General features: G+C 36.3%; 1 protein-coding gene across 1 annotated transcript in view; it reads left to right on the top strand.

Moving 5' to 3' along the window:
• Positions 1 to 15159, top strand: part of LOC134805022 (suppressor of lurcher protein 1) — a 349546-nt gene that overhangs the window by 249887 nt on the left and 84500 nt on the right. Inside the window, exons 6-8 of the mRNA XM_063778313.1 lie at positions 8927 to 9083; positions 9903 to 9962; positions 12841 to 12929. Coding sequence (XP_063634383.1) covers positions 8927 to 9083; positions 9903 to 9962; positions 12841 to 12929 — 306 coding nt within the window. The remainder of the gene's footprint in view (positions 1 to 8926; positions 9084 to 9902; positions 9963 to 12840; positions 12930 to 15159) is intronic.

Below are 15159 nucleotides of genomic sequence, written 5' to 3'. Positions count from 1 at the left end.
AGTCTTACCGCCTTGGAAAATTTGTTCAACTGGTCTCCTAACACATCAAAAACGGGTTGGACTTGTTTCACGCTCACTTCGTCGACTGTTTTTGCTAGAACCTGATCGAGACAGTTCTTAAACTGTTCCATATGCTTCTGGAATGAATCAAGAACGTTCGCCGGCGACGAAGTGGGTGCGTCCCCTTGCACGAAAATATTTGTCTGCAATCAGGGAAAAAAGTTGCTATACTCTGGCAAGACAACTTTGTCAGTAGATAAAGGCGCAAAATTAATCGTGTTATGGGAGATCGTTCCCCGCGCCACATTTTAGAAAATTTGCCACCTTTTTTTATTATGATAAAGCTGGCATGCCAGAGGAAATATTTTGACACGTTTAATTCTAATCAATATATGCATATTGCACATCATGTTATAAATACGAGATAAGACAAGAGGGGTGGAAGGCTACATACAATCGGAGATAAATAGATTATACATATTATGTAGACCAGGTAGGTATCTATAGCTCCGTTTCAATTACGCATCGCCTTGACTAGCCTATTAAGCAGGGATGATTATAAGCAGGGATGCACGTCACTCGTGATACATAACGAGAATAACATAATACTGATTCTAAGAGATCTATAATCTTGGTATTATTATTCTATGAATTTTTAAGGAGTATCATTACTTGAGGAACGCAGAAATCACAAGAATATGAAGCACGTTCATTGCCATAAAGTCATTAAATGTAATAAGTTTAGAAAAGAACAGAAAATCCTCAGAATACCTACATCGATAAAGCACGCTGCCGCGGCACACATTACGGCTATTTTAACAAACATTTCTAAGTATCTGATTTTGCACAAGATATCACTGACTGCCTTTAATGTAATGGTTTCACCTCTTTTATTAACTTTGCTTCCATATACCTATCCAAAGAAGGCCGAGGTATGTAAACAACGCATTATCATTACTTAGCAAAGTGTTGTTTATCCGTGTGTAACTAAGTAGCAGCCGGGAATAGAATTAACGTTGACTGTGCGTCAATGATGTAAGGTATACGCTGAAATTTAGTTCGAATTAATAGCATTGAGGATAATGTAGCAACATGTATTTTATATTTACAATATAACAGGAATGTTTGTTTAATAACAAAGTGAACATGTCTATAAAAATAAACCATACTCCTAGAATACTATACCAAACTCTCTTAAAAACAATTTAATTACCAATTTACCAAACGGACCCCAAACTTCAAAGTCATAGTAGCGCAGATGGGAAAGAAAGATGAGAAAATGAATACTTAATAAAGATCATATGGTCTGCAGTTTATAAGATGCATGTAGAGATAGGTACCTGTGATGATGTATCTCTTATTTTTTTGCTTCAATCCGGTTCTGATTTACCTACACCATAATATGTTTACTAGGTACTCATACTCCACGTCATAGTTTTAAGAGGATTGACATAAAACTTCACAGGTAAACGTTGTTTAAATGACAAACATTGCTGACTTGCGTTGCAAGTACATATGGCACTCCTAAATATTACGAATGTATAGGTGCAATAAAAAACAAAAACACAAAATAGACCGAATTTATTTATATATACTAGGTACCAACCATTTAGTTAGTTAGGAAAAGAGTGTTGCGACTACTGCAGTAGAAGTCTACAACCGTTGTAGTTAACAAATTAAACAAATTAAAACTTACAAGAAATTCCTTGCATTAAATTACAAAAAATACCGAAATAGGTACTTCTTCTGCATGCAAGAAATTACTTGCATGTACGTGACGTAGATATCCTCATTCTAAATTTTGAGACATTCTAGGACAAAGAACGGCACCTAAATCCAGTTAGTATTCATATTCATGTTATATACCTATGTAGTTGAGTCACGACACATAATTTGAAATTCTAAGAAAGCTTCCCGGAAAATTGAATATTTTTCAAAAGAATCTAACATTCTCGCCTGAGAGTATGAAAATTTGAAATATGATGCGCCGATGCTGATGGATTTAAAATTGTGATCTAGTGTGACTCGATAGTTTTCAATTAGGTACAGCGATCGTGTTTTATGTTGTAAGCTCTTAATGATAAATAATGAAATACGCACAAAAATTACAAACTAAATTATAAAATTATTTTTCATTTCTCATGCTCTGAAAGTAGTAAATTGTTGTTCTATGATGTATGCAGAAAGTGATACTATTGCTAGAATAAATTAAATTATTTTCAGAAAATATTCCAGCCTGTTATTGACACACTGTGTTATTGTTGGTATATTTGGTTCGATTCCAGCCTGGGGCACTGGATGCCTTGGTCACTTTTTCTTAGTATATGACAGTTTTTTCAGTTCAGAAAGTCATACGTTTCTGCTCTAGAGCATTTTACTTTCCAAGTTCGTTTTTTACGATAAGGAATTAAAAATGGATTTTACTGTGCAATTTTCCATTTTAATATTTATCCCGCATTCCATATATAAGGATACTTTTATTAAATTGTTAATTGATTTGAAATAAGGTCTCTCAAGAAATACATTAAATAAGTACCTACAAGTGTAGTTTACTTTCCTCGGATAAACTACCTCGTAAGAAATGAGTGCCTTGCCTTTCATCCCTTGGTTAACAATCTATGTATGTAGGTACTTACATATTTATGTACACTTAGCTTACCGGCTCGTACCTACTCAGTACCAGTCTATTTTACTTAATTATTGGACGTACTCACTAGAGATCTAACAGCAATATCTACTGTGTCGGCTCCTTAATTGACGCTAGCACAGCGACGACGTTTGATTTAAAAGCACTCCGAGAATTCTTGAAGCTTATCATATTCTTTTAATTGCATTTTCTTTATCTCTAAGGCTTGTACTGAAAGTTTCACTCTTTAGTTTTAAACTTCTTACGCTCGTTACGTATCGCTTCCTTATACTGTGCCGCTGCCGTGGCCATGACAGACTGTGTATTCGAATTCCTATAAAAATATGCCGTTTGTAGTGGCACCGCCATACTTTGTCACTTCAGTCTGTGCAGAGTTAGCTTAGATAGATATTAGATTATTTGTTTACCTACTTTTACGTACTTACCTCACCAAACGTTTACTCTCCCATTTGAGACAATTAATTAGAAAATCAGTTTGACCTTTCAACAATGCATTACAAATCAAAAGGTAAGGAGCTTAACTAAATTAAAATACTAGTCGTTGAATATGTTCTAGTTTATTATGATGGTAATCGCCTTTTTGACCCAGAGCGAGTCTCCGTTTCAGCTTGGGCAAAACTGCTTTCGTATGTCCGGATATTCTCCACTACCTACTCGGGGTTGGTCCCATAGTAAAAGTTGCTCAGTATAATCCCCAAAACCTCCCTGGCAACGGGAATGCAGTTCTTTTTTAGCCGACATGTATAAGTGCAAGGAAAATACTGCGAGTCATTACAAATCACTAATTATTTTTAAATCTAAGTATGCTCCTGGAACTTACAGGTTGTGCCGAGAATTGTTACTACTATCGCATACAATACGCTGTAAGCTCCTGGCGCATCGAGGCAAACAAGTCGAAGTGTCTCTGAGCGGAACACAGGTGTGTTTGCGTTTCATTACCTTCGGGAACCGAGCATCGCCTTTCTTTATTGTTTCCTATTAAACGTTCTTCATCTATGTTAATCTTTCAGCTTTAAAGAAAACGCTATCGTCACTATACAGTACAATCAATGCAAACTATTGGATATTTCGTTAATGTGCTGTTAAGATTGATTTGCCTCTATCAAAGACATATGTAACTTCGTATAAGACGAATAAAGTCTAAGAAAAAAACGTGCCTCGGAATTCAAGTAAAAGTCATTCTCGAATAGATGGCGCACACACCTTTAGCCTATCTTCGGCTAGATGGCGTGACGACACCGTTTCATTTTTAGCAATTTTAACACATAGATATCAGTGAATGAACATGGATCAAAATGATATAAAAATAATAAAATCATTAATCCATATATATACATTTTTTGATAACTTTATACGTTTTCATTTTGAGTTTTAGTCGTGTGTCGATAGATGGCAGTAAATTTACAGTGACTACAAAATTTACAATGACAGGACCCCTCTATACTATCTATTCTTTTTGCCTCTATTTATAAAAATGTATTGTATTCCTACGTAGGTAAATAAAGCCACCGGATTAAAATGTAGGTACAAAGTAACTATCAGTGAACTATCAGGTCAAGTGTATAAATATCTAAGAGTGTTTATTGAACTATGATCTTCTACGAAAATATATTGTAATTTATCTGGTATTATTTATAGTTTTTATCAAGCAAAATCTACTGATTTTATACAGTGACCCTTGTTTTGTACGGATTAAAAATACTTTTTTGAATGAACCAGGTGGTAGATATGTAAGTTAAAAAGTATGTATTTATCTGGGCATTCATAATTTATCTGTAAAATAACAGCATCTGTAATGTTGTTCCTAAAAGTCGTTATTTTTCGTCATTTGGGAGCTGAACAAGGGTTCCGTAATAAGTCCTCTTATTTAATATTTTTGTCAATTCCAAAGGGACCATATTGAAAAAGTAATGAAAAACTCCCGCCGCTCGCTCAAAACTCTGCGCTTTATTGAAAAACTATTTCATTTCGCGCAGAGTTCTGCCCAAACTCTTAAGCTCTTGAGGGATTTTCGTCTGTAGTGTTTACGTAATATGTGTGTGTGTAATAAAATAAAATAATTTTAATATTTCATGATAAAAAAACAATAATGTATATTTGGTAGAAAAATAACACTTATGGTGCTACTCTACCTGTCTGTCTGTCTATCTAGTTAGGGCCAGTTGCACCAACCACATTTGACAGACTGATCAACGTCAATCGGCGCCCCCCGGCACTTTACTATGAAACTTTCCATACATAAAAATTTAGCGAACTCTTTAACGATACGAACAGTTTGGTGCAACCGACCCTTAGTCTGTCAAATGGGGAAGTAAAAAAATTTTTTATTTTTTTTTATTTTTTTTTATTTATTTAGAAAACAAACAGCCTTTTACAAATAAGTCTTACAAAAATTATTAAAAATAGGCCTAAAGTTTCATATATTACTAGGTTGACTATTACAATAAAGGTAGTAGGTTACTTAATTATAAATTACCCGAAGGTATAGTTGTGAATACTACACGCAAATAAAATAGGAAAACAATGCAAAATATAACTAAAAATATTATGTAAACCTGTGTTGTGTACAATAAAGTGATTACTACTACTACTACTATAACTAAAAACAAATTTTTCAATTACTAGAAAACAAAATATGCCGAACTTTGTTCTTGAAAACGGACAAACTATGAATAAAAATGTCTATATCATTAAGCGATTCATTATACATATTACAAGTGCGCCTAAAGAAAGAATTTTTAGCATACTGTGTGCCACAGGAAGAAATAGAAAAGGTAGGTTTAGAACGTGAGTGGTACCGAGAAATTTTGAAGGAAATGTTTTCTAATAGTGGGTTGGAATCTATATGATTTCTAATAATTTTAAATAAGAATAAAATATCTAGATATGCTCTTCTTTTTTCCAAAGGAGGAAGACTATGTCTAGCTGCTGACGAAAGATAGTCACAGTTATAGCGGCCGGTTCTATAATCAAGGGACTTACAGAAAATTTTCTGAATCCTTTCAAGTCGAGACTTATGAATACCGAAATGTGGGCTCCAAACAACACTGCCAAACTCCAAAATACTACGGACGAAAGAGTAATACAAGACTTTTAACGTGAACGTACTTTTGAATGGTTTACTTAAACGCAAGATCATGCCTAACTTTTTATATGCTCTCGTCACAATATTATCTATATGTTCATTAAAGGAGAGTTTAGCGTCCAGAGTAATCCCTAAATCTCGAATCGACGACACACGTGAGACACTGCTACCAGCTAGTTTATAATCAAAAGTGATAGGATTCTTTTTACGGGAAAACGTGATAGTATAGCATTTCTCAGCGTTTAGAATTAAATGATTTCGCTGACAATAGTCCTCAAATTGTGACAAATCGGATTGTAACGCAACACAATCATCATAATTTCTAATAGTCTTATATATTTTAGTATCGTCTGCGTAAAGAATGTGGGAAGAAGACTGAAAAATAGTATCAATATCATTCACATACAAAACAAATAGAAAAGGTCCCAGGTGCGAGCCCTGGGGAACTCCTGAGGGAATGGGTAGAAACTTTGACCTATAGCCCTTGAGTGCAACCGCCTGACTTCTATTACTAATGTAGGACTTTAACCACCTAAAAAGGTCACCGTGTATACCGATCCTGAAAAGCCTCTGAAGTAAAATAGAATGATCTATTTTATCGAAGCATTTAGAGAAATCGGTATACACGGCGTCAACTTGATAACCGGCATCCAAAGCATTAATAATATGGTCGGTATAAGTGACTAGGTTAGTGTCGACGCTTCTACCTTTGAAAAAACCATGTTGGTGCACAGAGATGTGTCGCGAGACTACAGAAGTAATTTCATTAGTCACAATTTTTTCAAAAATCTTAGCGAATACACAAAGTTTCGATATTGGTCGGTAAAGCTTAACATTATGTTTATCGCCGCCTTTGTGCACCGGTGTAATGATAGCCCGCTTCCAGATGCTAGGGACGATGCCTTCATTGAGAGACTTTCTGAAAAGCTTAGCCAAGGGAACCGCGAGCTCAGCGTAAAGTTTAGAAACTAAAAAAGGGTGAATATCATCAAAACCTGCGCCCTTATTAACACATATGAGTTTTAGATGCTTATATACTAAATCATCAGTAATATTAATACTAGAAATATCTACAGGGGTGGAAGAAGACTGAGGAGATGGAAGTCGTGATTGATTACAACCAGTAACAAAGACTGAACTGAAATAGTTGTTAAAAAGAAGGAAATGATGTGTTTATGAAGGAAAATGTAAAAGTACCATCGCTGGTGTATCACAAACCGCAACTAAACATTTTTATCCACTTAAAAGGTATATCGCTGCAGTTTCAACAAAAACGAATAGGTACTGCACCTTTCTTAGGACAACTATAGAACGGTATTCAATTCGAGTTATATTGAGCACACTTTGTGTTAAGAGCACTCTTTGCGGCTTGGCGTTGTTCGCTTTTAGATATCTCGTTATCATTGATTTGGTGAAATTCAACGATTATGTATTGTTGTTGCATGAAGCGCATACTTTTTAGGGTTCCGTACCCAAAGGGTAAAACGGGACCCTATTACTAAGACTTCGCTGTCCGTCCGTCCGTCCGTCCGTCCGTCCGTCCGTCCGTCCGTCCGTCCGTCCGTCTGTCACCAGGCTGTATCTCACGAACCGTGATAGCTAGACAGTTGAAATTTTCACAGATGATGTATTTCTGTTGCCGCTATAACAACAAATACTAAAAACAGAATAAAATAAAGATTTAAATGGGGCTCCCATACAACAAACGTGATTTTTGACCAAAGTTAAGCAACGTCGGGAGTGGTCAGTATTTGGATGGGTGACCGTTTTTTTATTTGCTTTTTTTTTGTTTTTTTTTTTTGCATTATGGTACGGAACCCTTCGTGCGCGAGTCCGACTCGCACTTGCCCGGTTTTTTTTGATTGCACAGGTTTACGAGGTAAAAGTCGGGGGGTAGTAATTGTTTCCCAATTAAACATTGAGTAAAAAAATTACATTTTAAAATTTACCCTATATATTACACGGGGGATACACTGTAAGTAATGCCAAATTAAAATCAAGTCATTCAGATTTTCTCAGTTCAAATGTGACTCCGGGTCAACAGACTCCTGGGAATACTGCGATACACGCAACTTTTATCAAGCATGAACGCGGATGAAGAGTATATTTCGTCAAATCACCTTAGCGTAAGAAAGGTTTCCAATATAGTGCGGGACTAGAGATGTCACTTGGGGGAGAATCAGAGGGCTGCCACGCCTTACTAAATATTAAATTGTGTGCGCGATCCCTTAAACTTTCGGGAAACCAAAACTGACCTTCCCCCCCCCCCCCCCCCCCCCCCTGCAAAGAAAATTTATATACAGTCAGTTTTCTCTGTATCTTTCTCATCTTAAATATGTACATAAGTACCTACATTTTGAATAATAAGGCCTTTTTGAGAAAACATTTTGGAGTGCATTGCTTATACAAGTACTAAGCATTAAATTATATTCTACTAATATTGTAATTATTTTACTAGATGTTTATACATTACAATGTCATAAACAAACACTTAACACAGACGAAGTCGCACGCAGTTACTAGAAATAAAAAGACGAAATCTACGAAACCCCAACTTCGGTTTGTCGTAAATATATCTGCTGCTTTGACTGCGACTGGTTTCAGTCAAGGTTTATAGAGATGGAAGGGCGAATCGTCCCATTTAGATCAATTAACCCAGAAACAACTGGATGGCCATAATTTTATACTACTAAAACAGTCTTTATAGCCCAAAGGCGGTAAAAGTTACTTACAGTTCAATGTATAAAGATTACTTAGCGAAGTTAGAAGGAAGATAAATGTTCATACTGTGAAATTGAAATATATTGTTCTTTAGTAAAAATACCAGCATACCTAATAAGCGTTTAACTTATTCAACCACGGGGTTAGATTCAGAGTGATTAAATTTAATTCTTCTAAACATTTGAAAGTTTAAAAGCTATAAAAGGGTCAATATAAAAAATGAAACGAATGGTTGCTTTTATCTAACTAAAAACATACATTTATATTTCACGTCAATTTCCCGCTTAAAACTGCTATGTAATGGTACATGTATCATCACGCTCCGCGATTGTTACGCTATTTAGGGTCCTCGCTAAATTGGTTGTTCCATACTTACGCTATGAAATGTCCAATTTAGCTAGAACCCTTAATGGCGTAACAATCACGGAGCGTGACTGCACGTATATTAACATACAATATTTATTTTTCCTCAGGTCTATTCGAGACAGACGGCGTGCACCTCCCGAGCACGGAATGCGACTACCACTTCGGTCGGTCGGGCACCCGGCCCACGCACGGTCGACTCTACAGCCCCCGCTACCCGTCCATATACCCCAACAACGTGCGGTGTTCCTACCACTTCAGCGGCAGGTTAATAACATTTTATAAATACCAAGCATGAAACATAAAACGATTTATCCCACAATCACTTTTGACAGAGTATTTTTATAGGAAATTAGCTGTGATTTCAGTTCAGCTTTCTTCTTTTCACCGATCTCAGTGTTATTGACATAAGGTGGTATACTTGGTGATGTGGGTTCGTTGTCGATTTCAAGGAATCAATCTATCTTTTCAGCCTACTATTTTACATCCGCTCCGACTCCGTACCACTAGGCACTGCATTTTATTGTTTTTATTTTATGTGACATACATACTCGAAGGACTTTAAAACTTGTAGTTGGGCAGTAAACGAAAGGCGAACAGAGACATGTTAAAAATGCATGCAAGCTCAATGACTACGCGGTAACCTGGCCTCGACTTGGCTTTCATTTAGAATTTCTGAAGTTTAAGTCAAAGATTATCGTGTGCTTGTATGTAGGTACATCCAAACTCTCCTATCCATTTTTCTCACAAATATTCTCGTTGGCAACGTCTACGGAGAAAATCATGGTTATGGTACTCGTAGATTATAAGAAACTACGAAAGTTCGCGATTCTGACTTAGTCAAGACACTAACAGCGCATGCAGCAGTGTGCACATTACACGCATCGTTGGACATTTAAAGTTGTAAATTGTTTTCAGTTTGAATTTTATTTGGTGTTTTGTTGAAAGTACTTTACATTCCACAACGAGAACACATACCTATTGCCTATCGCTTGCAGCGGTACTTTATTTTCGTATCTTTTCTATACATATTATTAAATATGTATTAAGTATATTCATCTGTATGTATATATATTTTCATTGCAGGCCAAAAGAACGCGTGAAAGTGGTTTTCGAAGAAATTTCTCTACAAAAAGGAGACATCAGGTTCGTATATCAATAAATAATTGCCAAACTAAAACAAAAATATCTTCTTCACAAACGAATGAAAAGTATAATCCTATGAGTTTCATGACACGTCGTGGTTGGCAATAGAACGAGTTGTCGTACTCGTATTATCGTAATCGGTTCTAAAGTATTGAATGTCACTCGACGAGCGCCGCATAACGACGTACTCATAAAACTCATAAAATCGCCCGTAAAAATCGCTCGGTCCACTAACTTACAATGTAACGAGCGGAACTGCGATTATGCAGCGTTATGCATTAAGCGGGAAATTCAATATTGACACGAGAAATGGCGGGAATTAACTTTTACGGTATTGGAAGGGGCGCAATTTTCACGAAGTAGGTACCTAATGTGATGATGAGAGCAGTTTATATTAGGAACCAACGGATGGATAACTTCGATATTTACGTATAGATTTTTTAAGGGACATTTGTATCTACTAAACTGAGAAAAGGAATCGTGTAGTAAGTAATTAGTTTTTCTTGGTACTCAAATAAATATATATTTTGGCATATGATACAAAATAAATATACCTAAAGTAAATCGTAAGAATATATTAAAAAAGGAACTTATCGCCCAGTTTAAAATTCATCAGTGAATTAATTCGAAATGGTGTGAATGCGAATAAATTGTAGAGATTCAGTAGATACCTATAAAAATTAAGTGTAGTATTAACCTACACATAACCAGGCGTGGCTCACTCCGCGATTTCGTCGCTTTGCTACAGGTAGCTAAAAGTATATCCGTTCCACACCAATTTTGGGGAAAGCCATAAGCCGCGCGTGGCGCTGTCGCCACCTAGCGGCCATATCTGTGCTGATCGTAACAGACGCGTTTTGTTAGAGAGTGAGTCTTCTGTACCTAGTACTATTATTTATTCTGTGACATAACTCGCGTTCACTCATCAGCACCATTACTGCAGACTACAAATATCACCCGTATCATTTAAACCGACAATTCAGATAATTTACATCGTGTGCAAAATTTCGGATGGAAAAACTCACACACACTATACCTAAATTTAAATAGTCAATATTTTTATATGGACCCCTGTCTATGTACATACTTAGGTAGGTACTTAGAATTAACGTGTCTATACTTATACACAAGTTAGCGATCGATATTTATAAGTTTGTGGTTTTCCATAACATTGTCCTTCTGACAATTTCAAATACAGGGGGCCGATTTTTGAATCTCGAGCGTTCGATTTCGTCACTCGAAAATCGATGGAAAACAGCAAAATGCTAATTTCTGAAATACGAGCGATAGAAATTGGGAATCGAGTGGTATTGACCAGTACCGGGTACTGGAGATATTATTGAACGAAATACACGAAATCGAGCGGTTGAAATTCAAAAAGCGGCCCCTTGGACGTGTCGTGTCAAGTACAGGATTAAGTACAGGGCGAAGTTTTGTATCATATTGACAATGTGTTACTTTTGTGGAACGTTGATTTAAAGTTACGGAGATATCAACATTTTTGTATAGCACTTTCGAAAACATCGTTTTTTTCTGAGTATTAAGAATGACTCACGTAAGACCGGGCCGTGTCCGGGCCGGAGCATCCGGCGCCTACTTTTCTATGACATGACAGGCGACAACGTGATGCTTTCTATAGAAAACGATGCGCCGGATTCTCCAGCCCGGACACGGCCCGGTCCAACATGAGTCATCCTTTAGTAAAATATGAATTATTTCACACTTAATAATTGAATAATGCACTGGCCCCATCCTAGTAATGAGTCGCACGATAAACAACGAGCTCGGGCAATTAACTCGATGATGCGCAAGTGCTGCCGAATGGCACGAATTACGGCATTGCATACGTATCATCCATTCAGTTTTCAACTTTTAATCGTATTAATAAATGACTGCCCAAAAACACAGACAGCAATTATATTTTACATAATTTAATTAATAGCTTTGTACAAAACTATGAACCGTGTGGTAACTAAGTAAATAGTTATTATACATATGTACTTGCCCACCACACCCAACTGGACCATTTCAGCGAAGGAATTTGCTCGCAGTGGTCGGTCTGGAGAGGACGGAACTCCTAACTAAATTAACCTAGCATCACTTGAAAGGACTTTACGGTGCACTAGATCCATAATAATTATGGATCTAGTGCACCGTAAAATTATTTAATAGTTCTGTTATAGTGAACAAACTAAACTATAACTACCTATTTGACTTACCTTTTATCTAAAACATTCAGGTACAGTCGCCATCAGGTATATCGGAGCGGCCAAGGTGCTCACAAATATCGGAACACGCCTCTATTGTCAGGGCGTTAGAGCGCGTGTTCAGATATTGTGAACACCTTGGCCGCTCCGATATATCTGATGGCGACTGTACCGTAAAAAACATTTAAATGCGTATAAATTTGATAAAATAGGTATCGTGAATTACACGCACTATCCATAAATTCCGTTACCTAATTGGAATAAAAAATATACGTAACTCGTAGGCGAATCACGCTTAGTTTACGAGTTTTTGCTAATTTTCCACAATTAAGGAGTAAAAATATCACTCGGTACACACACCATAATCAATCGAACGGCATACATACACCGCTGTCAGTTCTTAATTTTTCTTACTGTACCGTGACCTAAGGCCCTGGGTAGCTTGGGATCTTGGTTTACTACGAAATTCCTAAAACCCGGGTAAATCTGACCTAACCTATAGGTATGTCTTATTACGCCCGTATGCGCCCGAATAACTCAATGATATAATACTGTTTGCGTTTGGCATAATGATATCACTCTGTGACTATATTATGTAAAACAGTTCGAAAACATTATATGATACAATTAAAAAATTAAACGTTTCATCATAAGTATTGTCGTCTTTACAGTTGTCTCCGGCGAGCGGACATCATCAAGATCTTCGATGGCAAAGACACCACTGCTCCTGCCATTGCAATGCTGTGTAACGAACTAACAGGTGATACTTGCATTAACATGTATCTTCTCTCATGTCAGCCACCTCAAAAAGCTGCAATATAGGTAAGGAGGTAGTCGAGATTAGGCGATTTAATGTTAACTATGTATTAGGTAACCTACTAATGCTAGGTACTTACTTCCCTACTAATCCATCTGAATATTATGGTCACTAGATACTTTTATAAAATCTGGTACTAATTTCATACTACTATTCAATGTTTAAACGCATGCAAGACGTATTGTTACTATCTACTATTTATTTACCTGCTGTCTTCATTTGGTTGACTGCTGACAAAGCGTTTTCAAAAGTAGTGACGATGTAACTGGTTCAGCAAAGTATCTGAAAACATTTATATTTTTATCTGATCGCCAAAAGTATTTACCTGAACTAAACAATATGGATATACTGAAAATAAGTATACTTTTCGTCCACTTTCTGTTCATTATGATATAAATTTCCGAGGCAAAATTATTTTATTGCAAGCTGAAAGTTAAATGATCACCTTAAGTTTACCGATAGGTTTAGTACGCTTTACTGAACCTATTACCTACTAAGTTTTGGAAGTAAGTAAGTGCATTTCATTCCAACTAATACCGTTCCAATAAGTCGAATTGTCATGCAAGGCTTGACCCAGGGGATTAGATTAGATTGGATTCGATTAATATCGAACTGCTACTCAGGCATGTTAAGGTAAACCGAACTGAACACTCCTCTAATGTGTAAACACGCATTGTAGGCTAACATACATAGGTACTTATAGCATGGCTATCATTAGCCGTAAAAATGCATGGCTATTTATCAATGAATTCATTCATAATTTTTCCATGCAATTACGCAGCTCACTGTAATTATAGGCGAAAAACACACCTCTCTCACACATTTAAAACATGCCCAAGTAGCATGGGAGTGTCGGCAACATCAATATAGCAGCCAATTAAGAACTTAGAGTGATTTAAGGGACGTATAAGAGTGTCAGAAAAGATTTAAGCTGTATAAAAGGTACTTTACAGACATTATACAGCTCAAGCTGTATAAAATCATTATAAAGGATTCTGCGGAAGCATGGGGTGCTTTATCAGAATATAAAAAATCTACTATAAAACTAAAAGTGTTGTGAGAGACTACAAGCTAATTCTATCGTAAAAGCTGTATACAGGCTGTATTGTAGTAACACTTGGCACTTTTAGCTGTACAAAAGTATCTGTCAACTCCATTTTAAAACATTAAGTGTTGTGAAACACTACAAGCTAATTTTATCGTAAAAGCTGTATACAGGCTGTATTGTAGTATCACTTGGCACTTGTAGCTGTACAAATGTATCTGTCAACCCCGTTTTAAAGCTATTTCTTATGGCGTAATCTTACTCTCCTATAAGAATAGTAGTTGTATAACTTCTGTCTGTAAGGGCATTATAAAACCAAATGAATAAATGGCAGCTATAGTACAGCTTTTTAGGGTTCCGTACCCAAAGGGTAAAACGGGACCCTATTACTAAGACTTCACTGTCCGTCCGTCCGTCCGTCCGTCCGTCCGTCTGTCACCAGGCTGTATCTCACGAACCGTGATAGCTAGACAGTTGAAATTTTCACAGATGATGTATTTCTGTTGCCGCTATAACAACAAATACTAAAAACAGAATAAAATAAAGATTTAAATGGGGCTCCCATACAACAAACGTGATTTTTGACCAAAGTTAAGCAACGTCGGGAGTGGTCAGTACTTGGATGGGTGACCGTTTTTTGTTTGTTTTTTTTTTTCTTTTTTTTTTGCATTGTGGTACGGAACCCTTCGTGCGCGAGTCCGACTCGCACTTGCCCGGTTTTTTTTCTGTATTACTGATAGAGTCGCTTATAACAATCTTTTGGCGTAATTTTACACTCGTATAAGTATAGTAGTGTAATGATTTCTGAAAATAAGTGTATTATAAAACTAAAGGAATATATGACAGTTACAGTACAGGTTTTTTATTTGTTATACGGATCTCTAAAGAGAATTATAACTTATGTACGGAGAACCGAAATACAGCCAAACGAATACAAATATTCTATTATAAAGCTGTTTTAATTACAGAAGCTGTAAAAGACACTCCATTTATTACACAGCACAGCTACTAAGATTATAATGCTCTCCAACTATCCTGTAGGCTGTTTAAAAATTGTCGCCATTTTACAATAATAAAAAAACGTATTTGTAAATATAATTAAAGAAATACTTGCAAATATTTAGCAGA

This window comes from Cydia splendana, chromosome 2, assembly GCF_910591565.1.
Source record: "Cydia splendana chromosome 2, ilCydSple1.2, whole genome shotgun sequence".
NCBI lineage: Eukaryota > Metazoa > Arthropoda > Insecta > Lepidoptera > Tortricidae > Cydia > Cydia splendana.
This window is presented reverse-complemented; position numbering and strand designations above follow the sequence as displayed.